Below are 26039 nucleotides of genomic sequence, written 5' to 3'. Positions count from 1 at the left end.
ATCCTTGGCCATTCGCTGGTTCAACACACAATCACACCCATGACTTTCCCCCCCACCCCCCTCATGGCAGGCAGCGCACCAGCAGTCTGTTTATTTCCCAACATGCTCTGCTCAGGGCCAGTCAGGTCCCCTGCCCCCTGCCTCTTCCTGGCTCTGGGCCAGCCCAGCTCCTCTGGGGAGACAGTAGATTGAAGCCCCCTTCTGGGTTGCCTAGGCGACAGTGCCGACTGAGTGCCCTCGAGCCAAGCAGCTGTGGCTGTAGGGAAGCAAGGGGCCAGGGGAAGCTAAGTTCAGGGAGGAGGATGGGGGAGGACCCTAGAAGAACCCCCCAAAAGTGACGCCCAAAAGGAAACAGGGACGCCTCAGTCTCACCAGATGGAGTGCTGGAAAACAACCGTGCCAGACAGACAAAGTACTTCCTTGGGAGAGCTGTAAGGAGCACCGCTCTCTGGGTCTTTGCATCCCAACCCTGGAGGAACCCATGCTTTGAGGCCCCTGGACTGCACAAAAGATCAAAAGATGACAAGACTCAGCCAAATGAAGACTGATGTCCTGCTTGGTAAATTCTTCCCCATAAAATGCAGTGAGGTGCGCAGTGGATGGAGAGGAAAATGCAAATTTCTCCTTGGTACTAAGCCTAAGCAATGCCTGCTCTGTGCAGTGAAAAATGCTGGGTTACAGAGGAAGGGGGACAGAGGAGAACCTCATGCTAGAATTGCCCTCAGGCAGCAGATGGTTCTGCCTTCCCCACCAATCATTACCTCAGGAATGGACTTCAACAAGGCTGTGACGCTCCGAGGCAATTCTTTTCAGTCCACTGGGTTAGGTCAGGCCTCAGGGAGGCATGGGATTCATTCCTAAGTCAATCAGTTTGTTCCGTTGCCCTGGCCACAGGTCAGCACAAGGGTTGTACATACGCATTCTTAGCCTACGAAGAGTAGTTGGAGACTTTGGCTCGGATCACTGAGAAAGATTCACGTTGGCTGCTCTGTGCCAGCAGCTGCTGCCACAATCTTGCCATCAGATGGAGTCTAACATGATGTCAACATATGATGGAGGAAGACTGGAAGTGGGCATCACATCATTTACGCCTCGACTTGGCATTGTACCAGCCGGCAAGCTTTGTGTTTCTTAAGGTGGTTTATGTTACTTCCCATCAAGAGGTTCAAAAGATACATCGGAGAGCTGGCAAGATGGTTCAGAAGGTAAAGTTCCTGCTACCATGCATTGCCATTAAAATTAAATCCTTTGGACTCTGGGGGAAAGAGAGAACGAATTCCTACAAGTTGCCCTTTGACAAAACATGCCTATATGTGTACACACACACACACACACACACACACACACACACACACACAAACACACGCACACACCATTTAAAAAATGTTTTTAAGAGGCTGGAGAGATGACTCAGTGATCTCTTGATGCTCTTCTAGAAGACCCAAGTTTGGCTCCTAGCACCCACCTTGGGCAGCTCCTAACTCTCTCAATTCTAGTTGAGATAGTTGATGCTTTCTCTGGCTTCCTCTCATACAAGTGCCATCCACTCACATAGACGGACACACCCATATGCAGAAACAATATTTTTAATGTTACTAAGAAACCTAAAAAAAAAAATCTGGAAAAAGATACATTAGAAAATTTTAGCTGGATATGGGGGCACACGTCTGGATCCCAGAGCTTGGAGAGCTAAGTTGGGAGAATTTCAAATTCAAGGCCAGCCTGGGCTATAAGAAGATCCTGTCTTAAAATATCAAAAAGAAAGACACAAAACCTTCTAATTCTGTGACTCTCTAGCTAGATTCACCAACCCTCTTGATGCTTATGTAAAATGTGCTAATGAACACCCATGTATATGAACATATTAAGCAGACAGTAAGCTTACTCATCCTTACTGATCTATCAGCTGAGGCAAAATTTTTATCTCCAAACTTGTTTATAATGGCTGTATTTATTACTGAAACTCCGTTATTTAAATAAATATTAACAAAGGCAAGAGGAAACAATTCCTGGATCTATGAAAACCAAATTGGACTGGTATGAAGGCTCATGCATTTAATCCCAGCACTCAGGAGGCATAGTCAGGTGGACCCCTGTGAGTTTGAGGCCAGCCTGGTCTACAAAATGTGTTCAAAAACAACCAGGACTTTACACAGAGAAAGCCTGTCTTGGATAACAAACAAACAAACAAACAAACAAACAAACAACAACAAAAGAGCCCAAAACTAAATTGCTTTTGAAAGGCTTGGTGGGAATTTTCAAATTTTCTTTTGAGCTAGATATGGCTAAATACATCATTAAAAATTAAACAGTAATCACCGACAAGAGCAAAAATTGAAACAAAAAGCTGGGCCTGGTGACGCAGGAGTGTAATCTCAAAGTCTTGGGTAGCTGAAATGAAAAGGTCAAAAGTTCAAGGGCAGCCTGGGCTACAGTGTGAGTTCAAGGCCAGTCTGGAAACTTTTGTGAAAGCCACTCTCAAAACAGAAAGAAGTATGGAGAAGCAGCTGGGAGGTAGAATTCTTGTGTGTGAAGGGCCCTGGATTCAATCCCCAGGGCTGAGAAAGGGAGGGAGACAGAGGAGGGAAACATAGAGAGGAGGCAGGGAGGGAAAGAAGGAGAGAGACAGAAATGAAAGAAGAAAACCAAAGCATGGTAGCATGGGCTATTCTAAAGGCTGAGACAGGAGGATCACTTGAGACTAGGTATTCAAGACCAGTCTGGGTAACAGAGCTGGGTATTCTGTCTCAAAACATGGATGGGTTTTATATTTAGTGTTGGGTTTTTAGGGTTCTTTTCTTCTCTAAAGGAACCAATGTTGGCCAAGCACAGTGGTATATGGGCTGTCATCCTGGCATTTGGGAAGTGGAGATAGGTCAGGAGTTCAAGGGTAACCTTGCCACTTCCTAAGTTTGGATCAGACTGGAATATATGAGAATCTGTTTCAAACAACAAACAACAACAAACCACAGCAAACAAAAAAGAAACAATGCTGGATTCATTGTTTTAATCGACGACGACGATGAACATTTATATATTGAGTAGGAAATAAAATATCATAAATTGTCTTATAAGAAGCCTTGTAGCTTCTGTCTGGGGCACGTGCTCTGGGAGAAGCTAGGTATACAGGAAGTCTACCTAGGTGCTAGGGTTGGCTCAGTGGTTAAGAGCACTTGTTGCTCTTGCAGAGGACCTGAGTTCCATTCCCAGCACCCACATGGCAGCTCACGACCGTCTGCAATGCCGGGATCTGATGCCTTTTCTGACCTCTCTAGTCACTAGGTATGCGTGTGTCGCACACACATACATGTAGGCAAATACTCACATACCTAAAATAAGTTTACTTACCCTGGATCCACACTGCTGAAAAGCAGCTAAAGCCAACAATGTGAGGTGGGGGAGTACACTGGAATTGATACCCAGCTGGTTCAGCCAGCCTCAGGAAGGTTCAAACGTCTTTTTCTTTAGACAAGGTCTCACTCTGTAGACCGGACTACTCTGAGACTCACAGAGGACTGCCTGCCTCTGCCTCCTAAGTGCTAGGATTAGAGGCGTGTACCACCATGCCTAGGTTGAAAGGATCATCTTGGTGTCTAGCCCAGGCAAGCTTTTAGGTGAATCCAGCCCCAGCTACTCTCCAGAGCTTGGTCTACAGCAAGTCATGAGAAAGGAGAGTTTGTTTAAGCCCCTGCATGTTAGAGGGATTTGCTGTGCAGCCGACGCCCCATCTTCTGTGGGTAAAAGGAGATCGTTACAAAGAAAGGGAAGTGAAGTGCCCTCTCCTGTCAAAGGCTATGAAGAGATCATGGAAGACCATGATCATGGGGACCTTTTGAGAAAAGGTGACTGTACTTTGCAATTGAAAAGTCACCATTGTCTTTCACTAGGGCAGAAAGGAAATTGGAAATGTTTGTGAGGAAGTGAATGGTGGGGAATTCATACAATAGCAGATTGGTCATTTTTTTTTCTTTCTTTGGAAATAGTTTAATGTTTCCAAATGATCCTTCCCCAAATCAATTATCTCACCGGAGATTGCAAAATGGTGATTTTCTAATTTTATCAATCCCAGTACATGTATTAGCTGACATTCTTTTGTAAAGAAGGATTTCCCTTCATCAAACAGGGAAGAATCTAATTTCTTCCTCAATGGCAGGTTAAATGTTTCATTCTTTCTCTTTAATTACTCAGTTCCTGACAAAGGAGTTGGTGTCATAGGATTTAATTTTTAATTTTTTTTTTTTTTTAGAGAGAGTTTCACTATGCAGTCTTGGCTGTCCTAGAATTTGCTCTGTAGACCAGGCTGGCCTCAAACTCACAGATAATCACCTGCCTCTGCCTCCTGAGTGCAGGGATTAAAGACTAAGAGCTATTAGCTGGGAAGTGGTAGTGAGCAGGCAGATCTCTGTGAGTTTGAGGCCAGTCTGGTCTACAAAGCCAGTTCCAGGACAGTCAGAGCTACACAGAGAAACCCTGTCTTGAAAAAAACAAAACAACAACAACAAAAAGACTAAGCTATCTCACTCAGTGGTGTCATAGTATTTTTGATGCTGGTAAATGAGTTTTCTTCTCCTCCTTTCTAAGACTCTGTCTCTTCTGCCTCACCCCAAGTCCCATAATGACTCATATAGCACATTTATTCAATGTATTACAATCAATTATAGACCAAATTGGTCTTTAAAAGAACAGATGAACACAGGCTTAAGGATGCGACTTAAAAAAAAAAAAAAACAACCTAGAACAGTGGTTCTCAACCTTCCCGATGCTGTGACCTTTTAATACAGTTCCTCATGTTGTGGTGACCCCACATCATAAAATTATTTTTTTTTTGCTACTTCATAACTATAATTTTGCTATTGTTACGGATAGTAATGTAAATATCTGATATTCAGGATATCTTATATGCAGCTGCCAAAGGGGTGAAGGCCACAGGTTGAGAATCACGTCCTGGAAGAATGTGGTTAAAGAAACACACACACATGGCGGGGGTGGGGGGTGAGGGGGTGGTCGGGAGGGTTGGGAGGGTTCAGTCAGTAGAGTGCTTCCCTAGCATGGTTGAAGCCTGGATTCTACCTCTCTAGCACTCAGAAGGTCGAGGCAGGAGGATCAGGAGTTTAGGATTATCTTTGCCTATATATTGAGAGTTTGAGTTCAGCCCCAGCTACCTGAGCCTTTCCTCAAAACAAAAATTTTAAAAAAGGAAAAAAAAAAAAAAGACTAAATGAAAACAAAAACCCACACTTCCCAGTAAATGAAAAACTAAAAATGGAGCTGGTGTGGTGGCTCATACCTGTAATTCTGGAGAAGTATGACATACTCTCCTACTGTATTTATAATCAAAGAGCCCTCCTCACAGCTCCTATAAGAGGGTGTGAAGATATTCATTAAAATGTTTTTGGAATTTCTCTCTTTTGATAGGGCTTTGCTGTGTATTCCTGGCCTATATGGAATTCACTATGTAGAGCGAGCTGGCCTTGAACTTGGGGTGATGTTCCTGCTTCTGCATCCTGAGTACTGGGATTATAAACCCATGTTATCATTTCTGTGTTGCAGCACTGTTTTTGGTTGTGGAGAGTTGGAGGCGGTTCAGATGCTCATTACTGAACAAGTCCTTGAGCAACATGAGTATTAGGTAGTCATTAGTAGCGGCAGATTAGAGTTTATCTGTCTAATCTTTATGTTTGTTTTGTTTTGTTTAAGACAAGCTGTTAGCTCTGGATGTCCTGGAACTGGCTTTGTAGACAGGATGGCCTCAAACTCACGAAGATCGCCTGCCTCTGTCTCCTGAGAGCTGGGATTAAAGGCATGCACCACCACCGCCCGACTTCATTTGTCTATTCTTGAGAGAAAGTCTCATAGAGCCCCAGCTGACCTTGAAGTGTCATGTAGCCAAGGCTGGCCTTGAACTCCTGATCATCCTGCCTCTACCTCTCAAATATTGGGATTATAGATGTGTGCCACCATGACCGGCTGTGAGCGTCCTATATATAGCAAACTCTTCCTCCTTTAAGAAAACCCCTGGGGCTAGCCAGACATCTTACTGCAGAAAGAGGCTTGTCACCAAGCTTATGATCTGAGTTCACTCTTCGGGACTGTGTGGTGGAAGGAGAGAGCTGACTTCCACAAACTGTTCTCTGACCTTCACTCACATACTATGGCGTGCGTGTGTGCGTGCGTGTACATACATACATACATACCTAACATGCTTTAGTGAGGAAGAGAAAATAAAGGTGGAGGGAGATACACAATTCTATTTCCCTAAGTAGAAAATACATGTCTTTAAAACATAATATACATGTTAAGTAAACATCTACAAACCTGAAGTCTGCTGGAATGATGGCCTTCAAGGAAGAAAGGGAGTAAGATTGGAGAAGGCCTGTGTATGGTGGTGTTGAGATTGGAGAAGTCACATGTGGTGTGCATGACAGTAATTGTAGCACTTGGGAGGTGGAGGCAGGAAGACCAAGGTCACCTTTAGCTACATGAGTCTGTGTTTGAGGCCAGCCTGGACTACAGGAGACTGTGTCCAAAAAACCAAAGCAAACAAAAACAAAAACTAGAGGAAATGATAAATAAAAGAGAAATAATAATAAATAAATAAAACAAGAGGTGACTTTCAGATAAGACATACAATCAAGTCGATTTCCTATATTGAAGTAAAAATCAGTAAATAAGTGGATAAATAAATGGCCACAGTCTTTCTGGAAAGCAAAAGTATTAAAAAAAAATTGAGGCAAGTCAGGTGTAATAGTGCCCATCATTAATCCCATAATCTGGGAAGTGGAGGCAGGGGGATCAGAGGTTTAACAGCCAGCCTGGACTACATGAAGTTTTGTCGTAAAAAAAACAAAAACAAAAACAAAAAAATTGGGGTAGCAGTGGTACTTGTAGTGAGGGTGTCTAGTCTAAAGGACTCAGGCTGGGCATACAGCTCAGCAGTGGAACACTTGCCTTGCACGTAAGATGCTGGGAGTTAACCTCCAGTTACATACACAAACAAAAACGAGACGAGACGAGAGATTCACACACCTCGGTTTCACAACAGTGAGAAAAATGGCCACCTTCTCCAGTAAATCAGAGAAACCTTTGTGGAGCTCCACATGTGTTCGTGGTGGGCTGGTGAACAAGTGTACGTGGTATTGATGGTCAAACTCGTCATCTGCTTGCCAGATGTGGTGGCATCCCATGTCTGTAATTCTCAAACTTAAAGGTGGAGGCAGAAGGATCAGGAGTTCAAGGCCAGCCTGGTATATGAGACCCCAGCCAAGAATCAACTAGCAAAAATCCTGAGCCTCTAAAATAAAAATAAGAGGCTCCAGCCTCTTCATTCTTCATTAGGTTTTGATGTTTCTACTGTGTTGCCAGGAGCCATGATAACTTCCATTGGGCTTCATCTTCCCTGAGTTCTTCTTCAGTTAGTAAAAGACAAAAAGCACTCTTCTATAATACTTGCATGACCATTTTGCCCTTTTTTCCCCTTAACTTTACATACAACTAAGCCGGGCTGTGTTGGCGCACGCCTTTAATCCCAGCACTTGGGAGGCAGAGGCAGGCGGATCTCTGTGAGTTCGAGGCCAGCTTGGGTTGCTGAGTGAGTTTCAGGAAAGGCACAAAAAACTACACAGAGAAACCCTGTCTCGAAACCCCCCCCCCAAAAAAAAAAGTTTACATACAACTATAGGTCTGTTATTGTTTTATACTTTTTCATGAAATAGCTCCTTCTGGGTTTGCAGTAAGTATCTTATGGAGCCTTCTCAAGACCTAATGGACTCTCCCTCTGGAACCCAAGCAAAAGTAAATTCTTTCTCCTATGAGTCGCCTTTGGATATGGATTAACACAGTAACAGAAAAGTAGCTAATATACCCTGTCTCAAAAAAGAAGAAGGGAAAAATTTAAATAAAAATACTATATTTCCAGTTGATGCAACTCCATTCACTGGAGCGCATTCAAAATAATTGAAAGGAGGGATTCAAACAAATAAAGAATCCAACATTTGCAGTAGTGTTATTCACAATACTCAAAGAGTAAAAGCAACCCAAAAAAGTGTCCCGAGACAGACGACTGGAAGACTGGGTGACCAAAAGTGGTGAGGACACATAAGAGAATGACTCAGCATTAGAGAGGAAGGAGACTCCGATGGGTGCTACCTCTTGGGTGAATCTGGAAAGCATGCTATTAAATAAAATGATTTAGACAAAAATCTAGAATCTCAGTCCTTGTGCCTTAAGGGGTACCAAATACATAAACTGACTTAAACCCGAGTCTCCTGCTCTCTGCACTGTGCTTCCCATCTATCAGGATTGTAGAACCATCACTTTGTTGCTCAAGTCAAAAATACTCGTTATTCTGTGCCAGGCAGTGGTGGCCCACCCTTTAATCCCAGCACTTAGGAGGCAGAGGCAGGCAAGTTCAAGGGCAGCCAGGTCTACATAGTGAGTTCCAGGCCAGCCAGAGCTATATAGTGAGACTCTTGTCTAGAAAGCAAACAAAAAATACTGGTTATTCTTCTACCTCAATACTTATGCCCTTTTTAAAAAAAAAAAAATTATTTTTATTTTACTTTATGTGTATGGGTTTTTGTTTGCATGCATGTCTGTGCACACATGTGTGCCTGGTGCCTGTGGAAGTGAGAAGAGGGTGTCAGATTCCCCAGGAACAGAAGTTACAGAGGCTGTGAGCTGCCATGTAAGTGGTGTAAATTGAACCCAGGTCTTCTGAAAGAGCAAACAAGTGAGATGGCTTAGCAGATAAAGGCACCACCACCAGTTTTAGCAAGTTGAGTTAGATTTTTTTTTTTTTTCCGAGACAGGGTTTCTCATGTAGCTTTGCGCCTTTCCTGGATCTCACTCTGTAGACCAGGCTGGCCTCAAACTCACAGAGATCTGCCTGCCTCTGCCTCCCGAGTGCTGGGATTAAAGGCGTGCCCACCACCACCTGGCTATTGAGTTAGATTCTTAAGACTCCACAGAGAAGAAGGCGAGAACTGGTTCCAGCAAGTCATCTCCTGGCCCAAACACACGCAGAAGCATGTGGATGTGTGCACGCGCGCGCGCGTGTGTGTGCACACACACACACACACACACACACGCACTCCAGTAAATTAATAAAGGACGGTGCTCGCAGCCGCTGAGCCATCTCTCCGCCCCCCCCCCCCCCTTGGACTCTACCCCGTCTGCCCGTCTATTCCTACCATCTGCCTCCGTTTGGATTTTCCTCACCCTTTGCCTAAAAGCTTTGTAGCCTGTTTTCCTGCCTTTTTGTTTCCTTCCAAACCACTGCCTTATAGCAGCCTAAGTGTTTCCAAAGTATGTCCTAGTCATGGTGACTCCAACCAGCCCTTCACTTAACTTTATAAGTAAGCTCAAATGCCTCCTCAATATGGCATTCGCGACTTCATAATCTGGCCATATCTTTTAAACACATATTAATTATGCACATTAACAGGGTTCAGTCTGACATTGCCATAAACAAATTAGCACCAATCAAATCCAACCACCTATTTCCCACCCTTCCCAATGTCCAGTAATCACTATTCTATTTGCCTGTTGATTTTTAACATCATTTTTATTTTTCTATGTATAATTTTTAATTTATTCATTTGTGCATAAAGTACAAGTTCTCTTTATGTAGCTCAGACTGGCTTTAAATCTGCCCTCCTCATGCCTCTTCCTTTCCAGTGCTAGGATTATAGGCACGTGTGACCATGTTTATCTTTCAGGTCTAATTTTCTTTTAAAGTTTTTTTTTTTTTTTTGAGACAGGGTTTCTCTGTGTAGCCCAGGCTGTCCTAGAACTCTCTGTAGACCAGGCTAGCCTCGAACTCACAGAGATCTACCTGCCTCTGCCTCCCGAGTGTTGGGATTAAAGGCATGTGCCACCACCAACACCACCACTGGGCCTACTTTTTTTTTTAATTAAAAAAATTATCACATTTATCTATTTGTGAGTGTGTGTGCGCATGCACGTGCATGTACACTCGTATTTGCATGCCACAGAGATTGTGTGGAAGTCAGAGGAGTCCATTGACTTGCAAGAACCAACTCTTCTTCCTCCATGTGGGTCTTTGCACGGAACTCTGGTTGTCAGACTTGGCCACGGGTGTCTTTACCTGCTGAGCCATCTCAATGGCCTATCAGGTCTACTTTGCAAAATTTTTCTCATGTGAGAGGAACATGCAATACTTGTCTCAATGTTTTTCAGAATGTTTTTCAGTTCCACTTATTTAGCTGCAAATGATGAGCTTTCATCATTCTTTACAGCCGAATAACAGTGCCCTGTGTACATGCACCACATCTCGGCTTCCCGGTTGGCGCTGACGCCTCAGCCGTGCCCCAACCCGGTTACACCTGCGGTTTTCCTACACCCACAATGTTCGTCTCTCCTTACCTACACCAACAGAGGGTGGCAATTGAAGTGATAAGGGCCACAGCAGACAGGACCTGGCCATGCTTTCATTTGCCTGTCTTGGGGGCGTGGTGACGTGACTCAGGGCTTTGCTGGCCCCTCACCCTTATTCCTGCCTGGCCTCAAGGCATCCTTGGGTGAGCTCTTTGGGCTGACTAGCCTGCTCCTTTTAGCGCTGTCAGTTAAAATGTTTGCTCCAACTTCCAGTTGTAAGATCGGAAGCTGGTGTGTGAACTCTGGGGATAAAAAGAGACTAAACTTTGCTTAGGACTGCTGAGACTCATGAAGGTAAAGGTGCCCCTGAACAGTGGTTTACAGATGTTCTTCAGTGGGCATTAGCATGGAGGCCCCAGCCTGAAAATACATTACCTGAGACTCTGTGACATGACACTCATGGACGGAACTCAGGTCCTTTGGTCAAAGGTAATCTCACTGTGTTCCGGTACAGCTTCCCCCAACCTGTCCTTCTTGGTGAAATACTCACCTTTAAGAGTTTTGTTTTGTTTTCGTTTTTGAGATAGGTTGGGTGTAGCTCAGAAGTTTGGCCACAGATTTCTTACGTGATCACGAATGACCTCCCCCGAGGTGGCTTTCATGCTTCATGTCTAAGACTCCAAGGAGATTGCAAGCTCTCTGAAGGCCCAGACAAAATCTTCATTATCATCGCTTCTCCATTTCTGAGCATTGCTAACGACCGGATAGATGAAAGACAATGCAGCATCGTCCAGTGTCAATGTGGAGTTGAAGCGTCTCTTTTCAATTCCAGTTGCCAAAGATCGCCCTCCTCGCCCTGCCTTCCTCGCTTTGCACGACGCAGGGAAAGGCTGAGGCTAATATTTTATTAAAACAATCTAGCCAGCAGCTGAGCTGCACCCTTACCCACACGTCTGTACTTGGAGGCGCTCGGCACATGGTTGAGTTTATTTTGCTCTTCCATGGATAACGAGAGCCAGAGAAGGAAGGGGAGGAAGTGGGTTCAGCCGCCAACATCGCATGTGAGAAAGAGGGCAGGCCCGGAGGGTGGGGGAAGATTCTGAATCCGCAGCAATCTTCCCCCAATAATAGGAAAGGCTTCAGGACACCCCCAAGTGTTTCCTCAGTTCACAGCCTCTCCCTCTTCTGAGATCAGGCCCAGTTTGCCTGGCCGGCTTCCTGTCAAGTGCTTCACCAACAAGGACATTTAAAGTGAGAAAGAGGAAGAGAAAGTCAGGGCTGGGGGTGAGGGCCAGGGCTGTGCCCGACTGGGTTTGGCTGGGAATTCAAAATGGGTCCCCAGGACCCAGGGAAGGGCGCTCGTCTCCTCCACCTCTTCGGTCTCCGCCCCTGCGGTTCCCCCGGGGGGGTCCGCGGAGCCTGATCGATCACCAATCAGCCTCGGAAGCGGAGGGAGAGTTTCTCCGCTAAGTGTCTCAAAGGCACAAACTTTGAGCAAACAGCCGAGAGGGAGGATCGACGTGCAGGGGGGGCAGCGGCGGGGAGCAGGCCGGCGCCCGCGCAGGCCGTGGAACGCCGGGCGGGCCGAGGCTAACCGGGGCGGACCCGGGCACACTCCCCGGTGCAGACACCGCCCGAGGCGGCGGAGCGGCAGGGCCTGCGCAGCGGTCGGCCTGGGCCCTGAGGCCCGCGGCCGCGCCCCGGGGGCGGGCCGGGGGCGGAGCGGCGCGGGGTTGTGGGGGGGGCGCGGATGCCGAGGGCTTCGGTCGGGGCCTCCCCGCCTGGGCGGGCCGCGGCGGCCGAGGATCCCCCTGGACGCCGCCCGGGAGCCGCGGCTCCGAGCCCGACGCTCATTGGCGGCGCGGCGCGGCTTCCCCGCCCCCCGGCGTCCCCGCCCCCTCCGCCGCCGCCGCCGCCGCGGCCGGGCTCCGCCTTCTGGCCCGCCGGGAGCCGCCTCCGTCGCCGCCGCCACAGCCTCCTTCGCCGCCGGCCGGGGCCCAGCCAGCGCCCGCCGTGCCGGAGTCGAGTCGCAGCCCGAGCTGCTGCCCGCGGCCCCGCCATGAGCGGAAGCGCCGCCGCCGCGGTCGCGGTCGCCGCTGCCGCCGCCTCAGCTGCCGCCGCCGCGGCCGCCGCCGCCGCGCACTTCCAGCCTCGGCCGTCGTCTCCCAGGCCGGGCCCCGCCGAGCTCGGGCCCCCGCGCCGCCCGCGCCCCCCGCCACCCCCGCCGCCGCCCCGGCCCGAGGCTGCCGCCGCCGGCCGCCTGAGCCCTCCGGGCCACGGGCCTCTTCGGACCGGGGCGCAGGGTGGCGGCGCCTGCGGCAGAGCGTCCGGAGCAGGTACGGGGTCCGCCGGCGGGGCGGGGCGGCGCGGCGCGGAGCGGGCAGTGCGGGGAGGGGCGAGGGTCAGTCCGGGGCAGGGGTCCCGCGGAGAGGGAGGAGCCTGGTCCGCCAACAGCTTTGTCCAGCCCGGGAGCCCCCCGGAGCCCCGCACCTCTGCCGAGCCGAGCGCCTCACAAAGCGTTTTCGCACCCGCTGGGCAGCCCCCTCCTGCGGGGTGGGCAGGGCAGGACCTCGGGAGGGATCGGCACGGCCGGGAAGGAAACTGAGGCTTACCGGGGGGAAGTGACTTGCCCAAGGTCACAAAGCCAGCTAGAGTCGTGTCTTGGCTGGGAACCAGGGCCACCCTGGAGCTGGCGCGGGCCGCCAGCCGAGGGGGCTGGGAGGAGGCAGAGTCCCTAGCCCCGGAGAACTGGAGTGGTTGCGGGGAGCGGGCTGGGGCCTGCGCCCTGGCACACCCACCAGGGTAGCTAGCTAGCCGGTTTTGGGGGCCGACCTGGAGGGGTGGGAAGGAGAAACGGGAGCTGCCTTGGGAGCTTGGTGCCCCGGGAAGCTGATTTGGGGAGCTGGAGGGAGAAAGACTCCTGCCGGGGGTGGGGTGTGTGTGGGTGTATGTGCTCCGAGAGGTTTTATTGAGTTAGTGGAGAAGAGCTTTGGAAACTTATGTCGGGGACCGTTGGTCTCCTCCAGGTCATGCTGCTCATCACTGCACAGGCTAAAGCCAGCCCAGCGGGAATGGGGAAAGAGGCCTCCTCATAAGGTGGCTTTTCCAGGAAATTGCCCGAGTTTCGTTCCTGCCCCGAACACAAATCCATACCTGGCCCTGGTAAAAAGCATGCATGCCACGGAAGGCCATACGAGTCCTTTTCAAGATGGTCTGGACTTAGCGCACTTAGAGAATTCCCAGAGGAAGAGCAGCTGTCCCAGGCCTGAAGGGGGAAGGAAGTTGGGAGGGCTGGGATAAGTCCCCCTCCTGCTGTACAATGCAGGAGCAGTCCGTTTTCACTGGGGTGAGTAGGTGGGTTGCTTTTACTTTGAGTGCATCTTAGAAAAGGAGCAAGGATGTCAGCTCCAGAGGAGAGGGAGCGAGATAGCCAACGGATAGCAGGCAGTCAAGAAAGTCCAGCAGCAGCCGTGGAATGGGGAAAAGGAGAGGGAGGGTATGCAGTCACCGAGGGGGAAGGGAGACGGAGGGATTGCTGAAGGGGAGGGAGGAGGGCAGCTCTTTTGGAGAGAAAAGATTGTGATGCTGCAGAGGGAGTTAAATGTGATAAGTTTGACACGGGTCTCCGCAAGAAGGTGGCTGTCTGCAGGGTAGAGTTTACCTATCGGTCTGACGTAATTTCGAGTTCTTTGAGTAAGGACAGTTGTAATATTTTTATAGACACGTGCTGGCCTTAGCATCACCTCCCCCCCTTAGTTCTCACCCCTAAGGATACAGACTCCAGGTGCCTACGGTATTGTCTTGGAAGTAAGGCTTGACCAAAAGAGGGAAGAGAAAGACTAATTAGCAAATGAATTAAGGCCTTTGTGTGGATTGACTCCTTAAAGTCAGCTGTTTCTTTACCGACCTGCACAGGACCTGAGTGGTCCATCTTGGCCGCTGCTGGAAGAGGGCTCTGGGGTTGTAATCCCAGCAGTGGAAAGACTGCAGTTGAGGGATCAAGAGTTCCGGGCCTGCTGCTCACCACCGCATGCAGGGAGCCAGCAAGTTTGAAGCCTGGTCTACTTAGGCAGACCCTGGGATTTTGTTTCTGTGTGTGTGTGTGTGTATGCAGGTATGTATGTGCATCACATGTATGCGGTGCCCATGGAGGCCAGAGCAGGGTGTCAGGTATTCTGGAACTGGAGTTACAGGCTGCTGTGAGCCTTCATGTGGATGCTGGGATCTGAACCTGGTCCCTCTACAAGAGCAGCCAGTGATCTTAACTGCTGAGCTGTCTCTTCAGCCTCAAGATCCTGTTTTGAAATGTAATCAGAAGGTTGAGTGCTTGTCTAGCATACTTCAGGCCCTGGGTTCAATTCCTAATAGTACAAACAAACCATGAGTGTAAGAAATATATAGTAGACGTGTCCACATACATGCACATATATGTATAAGAAAATGTATGTGTTGGAGACTTGTACTCAGACACATACGGACAGGACAGCAGAGCACACCGCATCGTAGCTCACCGGGCGGAACTGAAGTGCTCTGGTGAGGGTAGGACCGGAGGGAAATACACTTTGGTTGCTTTGTTGTTGCCGTGCTGGGGATAGACCTAGTGCCTCCCACGTGTTAAGCAAGCACTCTGCCACAAAACTGTGTCTCCAAAGACAGGGTCTCACTATGCAGTCCTGGCTGGCCTGGAACTTGCTTTGTAGATCAAGTTGGCCTTGAACTTACGGAAATCAATCTTCTTTGCTTCCTGAGTTCTGGGATGAAGGAACTGGACTTTTGTATACTGTTAGCGGGAATGTAAGTGGTTACAACCACCTTGGAGAGCAGTCATGTAACAAATATCTAGTTGAAAGCTGGTTGACATACCCATTTATCTAAAACGTGTAAAGACAATAATAAATACAAAAGAAGTACAAGACTCCTGGCCCAGCTCATGGATGGATGGCACCAATAGGGCCATCCATGCATTTTTGGAAAGACCCTTCCTTGCCAGACTGAGGAGGTGGCTCTCCAGTTACAGTGCTTACCTTGAAAGCATGAATACCCAACTTTGGATTGTAAAAGCCAGCTGGGCAGAGTGGAGATGATAGTTGTGCCCTGTGGGTCTCATGGCTAACCAGTCTAGCTATAGATTCAGTGAGATAAAAACTGTCAAAAACCACGGTGGACAGTGGTGGATGGAGATACCAAAATGCCTCTGGCTTTCACATGAGCCTGCCTAGGCAGGAGTACCTGCAAACACACGTGCATTCATTCATTTGTATGCTGAATACACACACCCAAGGTCCCACACAACTGAACACTACAGGGCTGTGAAAAAAGAAATAAAAGCAGCAATGGTGTCACAAACCTGTAATTCTAGTACTCTGGAGGTAGAGCAGGTACGAGGCCAGCATGGGCTACTTAAAAACTTGTCTCCACCCCAGTAAAGTATAGCTAATGCATTAAAAATGGATGTATATCAGAAAGTTGATATGGATTGGGAAAACAAATCCCAGGAGAATTTTTACAAAATTTTTCCACTTGTATATTTTGAAATCTCGACTATTTGTGGTTATATACATACATAGTAATGTATGTACACGCATAGAAACTATAAAAATTCACAAGTAGTGCTTATCTTTGGGTAGAGAAGATGAAGCATAGGATAAGACTGGTATGTAAAGAGCTTTAATTATACTTAATATTAAATTCAAATCAGGTAATTACAAATTAGGATTTGTTAATGTTGGATGTGGGGTATAGAGATTAAGTATATTATTCTAAATATTTTTCAGATGTTTGAAATATTTCTCATTTGTAAAGCATTTTCTTGTTTATAGAACACAGAATCTTATCCCATAACACCGGGGCTGTAACTACAGCGTCTAGTCCAGCGTGGTGTGGGGACGGCAGGTCTGTAACTACAGCGTCTAGTCCAGCGTGGTGTGGGGACAGTGGGCTGCTGCTCCTTTTTTACCTTTTCTGACCTGTAACCTAGTTTTGCCATGAGTAACTAAAAAAAAAAAAAAAAGACTTTAAAAATTATTTTTAATTAAAAAAAATATAAGTGTGGGTGTTTTGCCTGCGTTATGACTGTAGAGCAGCGTGTCTGGTGCCTGAGGAGGCTGGAAGAGGGCGTTGGATCTCCTGGAACCACAGTTATGGTTGTGGACAGCTCTGGGAGTGCTGGGCAGAGTGGCCAGTTCTCCCCTGCTGAGCCATGTCTTTCCAGCATGGCTAACTTTTATTTTGGGATTGCTGATGGATGTGGAGGATTCTAGATCAGCAGTGTGGGCGTCGGGAGACTGTCAGTGCTGCTGTGCACTCTGACCTGGGAGGTAGAAGACGGGCCCAGACACCTGCCTCGGATGCTCGCTAGAGTTTGAAGACTGGTTTTCATTTGTTAGAGAGCCCTGTCTCCAGGCCCTCCTTTGGGCTGTACTTTGTTACTGCTCCATGTCTGGGTATGGTTTGAACCCTATGATGCTTATCACTTTGTTTGAAACAGAGTCCTTATAGTGCAGGCCGGCCTTCCTCTCCCTCTTCCTGCTTCAAGCTTCTGAGTGCAGGCCTAGGCCCCTGGAATGCTTACTTCCTTTGTGGAGCAGCTGGGGAGATGGCTGAGCAAGCCCGAGGACCAGAGTGCAGATCCTTGGCACCAGGCAGATGCCGGGCAGCCACTATAATCCCAGTGCTTGGGAGCTAGAGACAGAGGATCCCCAAGTAAGCTGGCTAGCTAGACTAGCCAGATTAGCAAGCTTTAGGTTCCAGTGAGAGACCCAAGGTGGAGAATCACCTAAGAAGACACGATGCCCACCTCTGGCTGCCATATGAATGCGTTCACACCTGGACACACATGCATTCCCAGCATGTGAACATGTATGTGTGGGCATACATACTACACATATGCTCATTCAGAAAATACGCTAAGGGTAGGATTGTATGTCATCATCCATAGCCTGTTTTCTAACCCACCTCCTCTTAGAGGTAGTCTCATGTGTTTCAGGCTAGCACCAAACTTGCTGTGTGGCTGAACTTGAACTTCTAATCCTTTTGCTTACGCCTGAGTGATGGGGATGCTGGGGTTATAGGCCTGCACTACCAAACCCATTTTATGCTGTGTTGAGGTTTGGTGCATGCCAGGCTAAGCTAGGTACCCAACTAAGCTAAGTCTCCAGTATTCTTTGTAGTTTTTTGAGGCAGGGTCTCATGTAGCTCAAACTGGCTTCTAGTTTCTATATAGCTGAGGCTGGTCATGAACCCCAGATTTTCCTGCTTCCCTTCCCCACTGCTAGGATTTTAGGTATGCATATCTGCTTGGCTATGCCCATCTTAATCCAGTTTGCCAATTCCTCTTAGGCAGGTAGCCAAGGGGCTCACTTAAGAGGACTTTTTATTAGAACTTTACAGGCCTCATTGTCAACAATGTCACTTTCTAGTTGGGAGAAGAACAAAGAGGTCTAACAGAAAGTAGACCCCAGAAGGTAAATGTGTAGGGGTTTGAGAGGGGCTGGGGATCGATCTCAGAGCCTTGTTCATGCTCATAAGCATGCACTCCACTGGGCTGCACTCAGTCCCCACGCCCGCCTCTTCTCTTCCCGTTTATATATTCATTTTGTTGGGTGGATGCAGATGCAGAGGTTGGAGGACAACATTTAGGAGTCCATTTTCTCCCTCACGATGCAGGTTCCAACTGTTGAACTCAGGTCATCAGACGTGGCCACAAGTGCCTTTACCTGATGAGCCATCTCTCAGGTATCCGTCGTCACTCCTTTCTTAGAGAAGAGCGGCTTACCGAGCTGCAGATAATGGAGATGTTGGAGGGTTTGGCTTATTACCTACATTTGAGCTTCAGCCATGAAACCATATATAGAAGTTTTAGGTGTTAGGAAACAGTTGCTTGAGTTGCAAGTCTCTTCTCCCAAATTTACTGGTTTTCCTTAGACGTTACATCTTTAGGCTTGATTCATTTAAGAATTTTATATTAGCCAGCTGGGCGGTGGTGGCGTACGCCTTTAATCCCAGCACTTGGGAGGCAGAGGCAGGCGGATCTTTGTGAGTTCGAGGCCAGCCTGGTCTACAGAGCGAGATCCAAAAAAGGTGCAAAGCTACACAGAGAAACCCTGTCTCGAAAAATCAAAAAAAAAAAAAAAAAAAAAAAAAAAAAGAATTTTATATTAGCCAGGTGTGGTACACACCTTTAATCCCAGCACTCAGAGGCAGAGGCAGGTGGATCTTTGTGAGTTCCATGCTAGCCTGGTCTAGAGTTCCAGGCCAGCCAAGGCTACACAAAGGAACCTGTCTCAAAAAACCAAAAACCAGGGCTGGAGAGATAGCTCAGAGGTTAAGAGCACCGACTGCTCTTCCAGAGGTCCTGAGTTCAATTCTTAGCACCCACATGGTGGCTCACAACCATCTGTAATGAGATCTGGCACCCTCTTCTGTATAAATAATAAATAAATAAATATTTTAAAAAACCCAAACCAAAATAACAACAACAAAGACTTTTCTATTAGGTGAGAGTTTCTGAAGATGGAATTTGTGAAATGCCTGTTTTTGCTGAGGTGCTTTCTGATAACCCATTTTAGAGGTGCAACATGGCTTCGGGTGGTTTTTAACCTTTTTTAATTGGTTAATTTAATTTATTTTAAACAGGACTGCTATACATGGCCTCCAGAACAAGACCACCTATTTCGGGTAGCAAGTGCAGGTGAATCCTTTTGTCAGGATGAGCACCCAAGGGCTGTCAAAATGGTTCAGTGGACCTGGGTTCAATCATTGATCCTCACATGATGAAAGGAGAGAACTGACCCCTGCAGGCTCTCCTCTGGCTTCCACATCACACAGTGACATCCTCCTCCCTCCCTAAATACGGACATATTCTGAGATGGCACTGCGTACCTCCGAAGGGCACCTGGTTCTCAGTCTCCCAGAAGTGAAGTGTTACCTGGCATGGCCTGCCAGCTTTGGGCCTCTGGGTGCAGCAGTGACTGTATCATTCATTCTTCCTGTGGTTCTGTATTGGAGGCTGGCTTGGTGCTGGATTGAGGCTCTGAAACTATTCTTGTGTGAATATTTCTTGTTTGTTTCTGTTTTGAGCAGGGTCTCATGTATCCCAGGCTGTTCTCAGATTTGTCGTGTGGCCTGGTCTGCCTGGAACTTCTGCTCCTCCTCCCTCCACCACCTGAGTGCTGGGATTACAGTCCTGTTTTACTTCGTGCATGCTAGGCAGGTACTCTACCAGCTTAGTCACATTCTGAGGTTAACCCAGCATCTCAGTGAATGGTGAGTGAGCATCTCACTGCTGACCTGTGTTCAGCTCCCCACCGGGGTTTATCATTACGAGAATTTCAGTCCTGGCTTTCTACCACCACATCAGCCTGAATCAAAGATTCCAGCTTTATCTGCTGAACTTTATTATGAGACTGGAGAATCCATAGAGAAAAAGCCAGAAGACGGTGCATGGAAAACAGAATGAGAGCTAGCCATGAGAAAGATGAGACAGGCACTGGGAAAATGAAGGTGAGAAGGGAGCTGCGTACTTACGGTCACTTTGGGGTGTGTGTGATGTGATTTTTCTGTCTCTGTTTCCCACTCCTACAGTGTATAGCGTTCCTGAATTTCACAGACCTGAGGCTTTTTAGCCAATGTAAAAAATATTTACCCATTTGTATTTTCCATTGAGTTGTTGTTTATGCTTCCTGCTGTTTCATGTTTTCCTGGGAGAGAGAAGGAGGAGAAGTACCAAGGACAGACCGGACTTCCCACTGCTGTTTGGGAGTAGAACAGAAGCGAGCGATGTTGGGCAGGTGTAGGATGATGCTTCACTGGGTCTCTGTCAAGTCATGAGACAGAAAGCTATTTCTGCATTTCCACCTTTGTGGTAAAATACGTGTAGAAATTAAGGAGTGTGAGTGTGTGAGTGTGTGTGTGTGTGTGTGTGTGTGTGTGTGTGTGTGTGTGTGTGCATTTTCCTGGATATACTAATTGAGTTTGTTGAACAAATGGAGAAGAGTGGTGGTAGGAGGAAGAGACATCTGTAGAAAGAAGAGCTGCAGGTAGTAGGTGCCCCGCGTAGGGTTTGGGTGCCCCTGGAGGTGAAGAGAAGGTACCTGTCTGTCCTGCAGTAACACGTGTTAGCACCGCTTGCCAAGCAAGCTAAGGTTGGGTAGGCTGGAAGTAAAACAAATTTCATTTCATAGTTGCCTTCACAAATATCAAGAAGCTGAGATGCTTGTGAGTAACAAATGAGTATTTTGTTTGTTTGGTTTATTGTTGTGTCTTGCTTAACATAAAAACTAGGTTTGTGTCCTTTCTAGATTCTCTCTCTCTCTCTTTTTTTTTTTTTGGTTTTGTTTTTGTTTTTTTTTCGAGACAGGGTTTCTCTGTGTAGCTTTTCACCTTTCCTAAGAACTCACTTGGTAGCCCAGGCTGGCCTCGAACTCACAGAGATCTGCCTGCCTCTGCCTCCAGAGTGCTGGGATTAACGGCGTGTGCCACCACCGCCCGGCCCTTCTAGATTCTTTTTGCTGCCTCACAGCATCTCCCAGTAGTGACAGTAAAGCACAGCCTGGGGACCGACCGACTCAGTGGAGCCTCGGCCTTCATGTCAGCCAGTGCCGAGGTTCCGAGATGGGCACTTCCGGCAGGTTCCTGACTCCCCCCTTCCTTCTGGGCTGAGTGTCAGGATGAGCTGAGCAGGATTCTTAATGGTCACCCATAAGAAAACCCCCAAAGGTGAGTATTGCTGAGACAGGAGGATTGCTGGGAGTTTGAGACCAGCCTGGACTGCATAGTATTATCAGGCCAGCCAGAGCTACCTTGTAGGACTTTGTCTCTAAAAGAAAAAGAGAAAGTGGCCGGGGGTGCGGAGAGAGAGCCCCTGCGGACAGTAGGAACCAGAACCCAGACCACCATAGCAGACCCAGCGCTTCTTCCTCCATTGCTGCCTCATCATCTTCCTGTGAGCCTGGAGAGCACACCCTTCCCGAAATCATACAAAGAGGCTTTGTGCTTTGCGGATGTTCTAAGAGGCGGGATCACTGTAATTATAATTCCCTAAGCACAACCAAGTAACGGGGGCAGGCGGGGTAAAGATGGTATCCACGTTCTTGTTGGTAAGGAAAAGTCAGGCGGGGATTAAAAATTATCTGGAGACAGCATCCAAAAGTGGATAATGGAGCGCTGGTGTGATGCTGACAAGAGCGTGTTTAAGTGAATATATTTCAGAGTTTTAAATCTACTGCTTGCAAAATACTTGAAGCTTTAAAAAGCACAAGACTTTGCCTGGGACATTTTTTTCTATTCTGAAATTATAATAGAAAAGTACTTCGGAAGAAGGTGTGTGGGTATCTGTGTTTACCTTATGTTTGTATTCTAGAATGACTGTTCTAGAAAGCCATCTCTTACCTATTAGCTAGAGATGCTCCTACTAATTTAGTTTTAAAAAATATCTATCTTTATGATTTTTATTTATATGTATGTATGTCTGAATGCATTACACTTGTGAGCGTGCCCATGGACGCTAGAAGAGGGCGTTGGATCCCTTGGAGTTAGAGTTAGCAGGTGATAGCCTTGAGTTGGCTGGGAGCCGAACCTGGGTCCGCTCGCTGCAAGGGCAGCAAGTGCTTTTAACCACTGAGCCATCTCTCCAGCCCCTCTAATGGAATTTTGTTTGCTTTGTTGGAAACAGGCTCTCACCATGTTACCCAGGCAGGCTTTGAACTTGTGGTCATCCTGCCCCAGCTCTCTGAGTTTTGGGATTACAGCCCTCTACCAAGCAGCCTGGCTTTCAATTTTGTGTGTGGTTTTTCCTTTTCCTTTTTCTTTTTTTGGATTTTCAAGACAGAATTTTTCTGTGTAGTTTTGTACCTTTCCTGGAACTCACTTTGTAGACCAGGCTGGCCTCGAACTCACAGAGATCCACCTGGCTCTGCCTCCCAAGTGCTGGGATTAAAGGCGTGCGCCACCACCGCCCAGCTTGTGTGTTTTTTTTTGTTGTTGTTGATTTTGTATTGCTACCACTAGAAGAAAAATAACTAGTCTGGGATATGTGTTAATACATTGTTTTAAATTAATCAAGTATTTCCTTTTAGATTTTTTTTCTTTTCTTTTTTTGGTTTTTCGAGACAGGGTTTCTCTGTGTAGTTTTGCGCCTTTCCTGAAACTCACTCTGTAGACCAGGCTGGCCTCAAACTCACAGAGATCCACCTGGCTCTGCCTCCCAAGTGCTGGAATTAAAGGCGTGCGCCACCACCGCCTGGCTCCTTTTAGAATTTTTTTGAGATAGGGGCTCATGTAGCCCAGTCTTACCTCAGATTTGCTAAGTAGCTGAGAGTGACTGAACTTCTGATCCTTCTGCCTCTTCCTCCTCAGTGCTGAGATTATGTGTGTCACCACGCCCAGTTTAGGGCAAACATTAGGCTAACATCTCATAGACTCTGTGTGTGTGTGTGTGTGTGTGTGTGTGTGTGTGTGTGTGTGTGTGCGCGCGCGCGCGCGCGCGCGCGTCTGGACACCAGATGACACCTTTTAGGAATTGGTCCTATCATCAGATGGGTTCAGGGATTGAATTCAGGGCATCAGGCTTGTGGGCAAATGCCTGTCACCCACAGAGCTGTCTCAACATTCCCCGGGTATATAAGCTTTGTTGTTAGTCATTTAGTGAAAATGCTTCCCTCCCTCCCTCCCTCCCTCCCTCCCTCCCTCCCTCCCTCCCTCCCTCCCTCCCTCCCTCCCTCCCTCTGTCTTTCCTGCCTATCCGCCTTTCCTGTAAAAGTTTTTTTTTATTCATCTTATATGTATGGATGCTTTTTCTGCATCTGTCAGTGCTCCACATGTATGCAGTGTCCAAAGATTCCAGAAGAGGGCACTGGATCCCTTGGAACTGGAGTGACAGGTGGTGGTGAGCTGCCATGTTGCTGCTGGGAATCAAACTTTGGTCGTCTGGCAGTTCAGTCAGTGTTCTTGACCACCGAGCCATCTTTCCAGCTGCACCTTCCCTTTAAAATTTTTTATCTATCCATCCGTCCGTCCGTCCATCCATCCATCCATCATTCATTAAGTGGCACTGTTTACCGTGCGAGAAAAGCCATGAGAAAAACCCACTCTAAGAGTTTATTAAGGGAAGGGAACAGAAGGGGTGTGCCCAGGCCTATGGGGAATGACCGTGCAGGAAGAGAGGGGAGGGATAAATGGAACCAGCTTTTATAGGTCTGTGGTGTCGTGTGTGTCCCCCCCCCCCCCCCCCCCCCCCCCCCCCCCGCCATGTGCACATATGGGCTTATGTAGCTATACCATGCATGCTTATAGATAAAGTGATCACGCAGCGCACAGAGTAAGGCCCTGGGATGACTAAGCATTTTGCAGAAAATGAGTGGTCATGTAGCTGGGGGAATGGCTAGGAATTCTAACGCTGTCTGAGACAGGATCACTCTGTGTTGTCCTGGGACTTACCATGTAGGCCAGGCTGGCCCTGAACTCAAAGAGCTTACTTACCTCAGCCTCCAGAGTGCTGGGATTAAAAAGGCTTGTACTAACATGCGTAACAAGGTGTGTGTGTGTGTGTGTGTGTGTGTGTGTGTGTGTGTGTGTGTCTGTCTGTCTGTCTGTCTGTCTGTCTGTCTCACTATGTAGCCCAGGCTGACCTTGAACTCTGAATCCTTCTAAGCCACCTAAATGCTGGGATTATAGGCAAGTACTACCATACCTGTTTTTTCAGTATGTAAGTACATACCAGCCTGTTTTTTCTCAGTATGTAAGCAATCACCATATTACTTATTACTAGTATCTCAAACAATTGCTTTTAGAAATTTTTTTGATTTTTCAAGACAGGGTTTCTCTGTGTAGCTTTGTTCCTTTCCTGGAACTCACTTTGTAGACCAGGCTGGCCTTGAACTCACAGAGATCCTCCTGCCTCTGCCTCCTGAGTACTGGAATTAAAAGCGTGCACCACCACCGCCCAACAAATTACTTTTAAGAAAGGAAAGGAATGCACCAAACAATTGTGTGTAGAGGTTAACTCAGTGGAATACCTGCCTAGTGTGTGTGAAACCTCGGGTTCTGTTCTCAGCACCCTATAAACTGGGTATGGTAATCCCACACCCAGCAATCCAAGCATTTGGGAAAGGGAACAGGAAGACTTCAAGGTTATCCTTGATTATGGGAGTTTGAGGCTAGGTTGACTCTGTTACCTAAAAATGAAACAAAACAAACCAAACATCACAAAACAAACAGCATAGTAGACCATAATATTTTTAGGGTGAGAATAAAGGACCCTGTTCATAATTTGTATTGACATACACTCTGTATAGGTTGATAGCATATACCTTATGGGAATGTACAGTTTGTAAGCTGGCTCATCTTATTTGTGAGAGTCAGATTCACAGTCGGACTCTGATTCTTTTAACAGGATTTTGTACTGATTTACAGAATGTACTTGTACTTATCTCCATATAAATACTGCTGGAAACCCTGTGCAGGACCCGGGACTGTAGCTCAGTTGGTAGAGTATTTCCTCAGCATGCATGGGTCTATAGGTTCAATTCCCAGTAAGACCCTGTCCACATAATTCTTTGAAAAGGTTTTTTTGTTTTTTGTTCTTCAAGACAGATTTCTCTTGTAGTCCTGGCTTTCCTGAAACTTGTTCTGTGGACCAGGCTGGCCTTGAACTCATAGCGATGCCTTTGCCTCTGCCTTCCCAGTGCTGGGACTAAAGGCGTGTACCACCACTTCCCGGCTTAAATTGTCCACTATTATCTGGACTGTTTGATTTGTAAATATGTTTCTTTTAGAAAAATTACTTCTTGCCTGTTTCCCTGTAGTCTGGTGGCCACCAAAAGTAATGATTTGGTGAAATAGTGTCTGCAATGCACTAGACAGAGCTAGGGTGTCAGGGCGATTGATGCACACACGCAATAGCACTGCATTGAGGGCGTCTGACAGTGGCTGACATATGAACAAATGTGTTTTAGGGGTTCTTGGCCCTTAACAAGAGGGTGGAGGACAAAAGTTATACTAATTAGCAGTATACTAAGAGAGTGGCTGGCCATGGTGGTGCACGCTCATGTATTCTCCAGCTCCCACCAAGCCCCGCCAGCCCCAGAGCCCACTCATAAAATAAACACACCAACTCTTATATTATTTAAACTGCTCGGCCATTAGCTCAGGCCTACCATTGTCTAGCTCTTACTCTATCCTAAGCCCAATTTTGTTAATCTGTATGTTGCCACGTGTTCCATGGCTTTACCTGTTGCCTCTACATACTGCTCCCTGGATGGCAGCTCGTGTCTCTCCTCCCTGCCTTCCTGTCCTTTCCTTTTCTCCTTTCTGTTAGTCCTGCCTATAATTCCTGCCTGGCTACTGGCCAATCAGTGTGTTTTTTTTTTTTTTTTTTTTTGTTTTGTTTTGTTTTGTTTTTTTGAGACAGGGTTTCTCTGTGTAGCCCTGGCTTTCTTGGAACTTACTCTGTAGTCCAGGCTGGCCTCGAACTCACAGAGATCCGCCACCCCAGTGTTTTATTTATCAAACAATCATTCACAGCACCCTCATGATCCCAACATTTGAGGGGTGGAGGCAGGAGAATCAGGCTGTCCTTCCTTATATGTGGACTTTTAGGCTATCCAGTACTACAGGAGGCCCTGTTTAAAAAGCAAACAAACAAAAATAGGTACAGTATGATAATCCTGATAATTAATCTTTTTAAAGCACATGATCTAATCACCAGA

General features: G+C 47.3%; 1 protein-coding gene and 1 long non-coding RNA gene across 4 annotated transcripts in view; both read left to right on the top strand.

Moving 5' to 3' along the window:
* Positions 1–895: 895 nt before the first annotated feature.
* On the top strand, positions 896–11279 carry LOC143271839 (uncharacterized). Its single transcript, XR_013049081.1, has 2 exons — positions 896–1205; positions 10923–11279. It is a non-coding gene; the product is annotated as an uncharacterized LOC143271839 (long non-coding RNA).
* Positions 11280–12379: 1100 nt separating this feature from the next.
* Positions 12380–26039, top strand: part of Rnf38 (ring finger protein 38) — a 122032-nt gene continuing 108372 nt past the window's right edge. For all 3 annotated transcript variants that reach the window (XM_076564106.1, XM_076564105.1, XM_076564104.1), the window contains exon 1: positions 12380–12671. In XM_076564106.1, coding sequence (XP_076420221.1) covers positions 12395–12671 — 277 coding nt within the window. In that variant the 5' untranslated portion in view covers positions 12380–12394. The remainder of the gene's footprint in view (positions 12672–26039) is intronic.

Source organism: Peromyscus maniculatus, chromosome 2 (genome assembly GCF_049852395.1).
Source record: "Peromyscus maniculatus bairdii isolate BWxNUB_F1_BW_parent chromosome 2, HU_Pman_BW_mat_3.1, whole genome shotgun sequence".
Classification (NCBI taxonomy): domain Eukaryota; kingdom Metazoa; phylum Chordata; class Mammalia; order Rodentia; family Cricetidae; genus Peromyscus; species Peromyscus maniculatus.
Note: the sequence above shows the minus strand (reverse complement) of the source record. Positions and strands in the feature narration are given on the sequence as shown.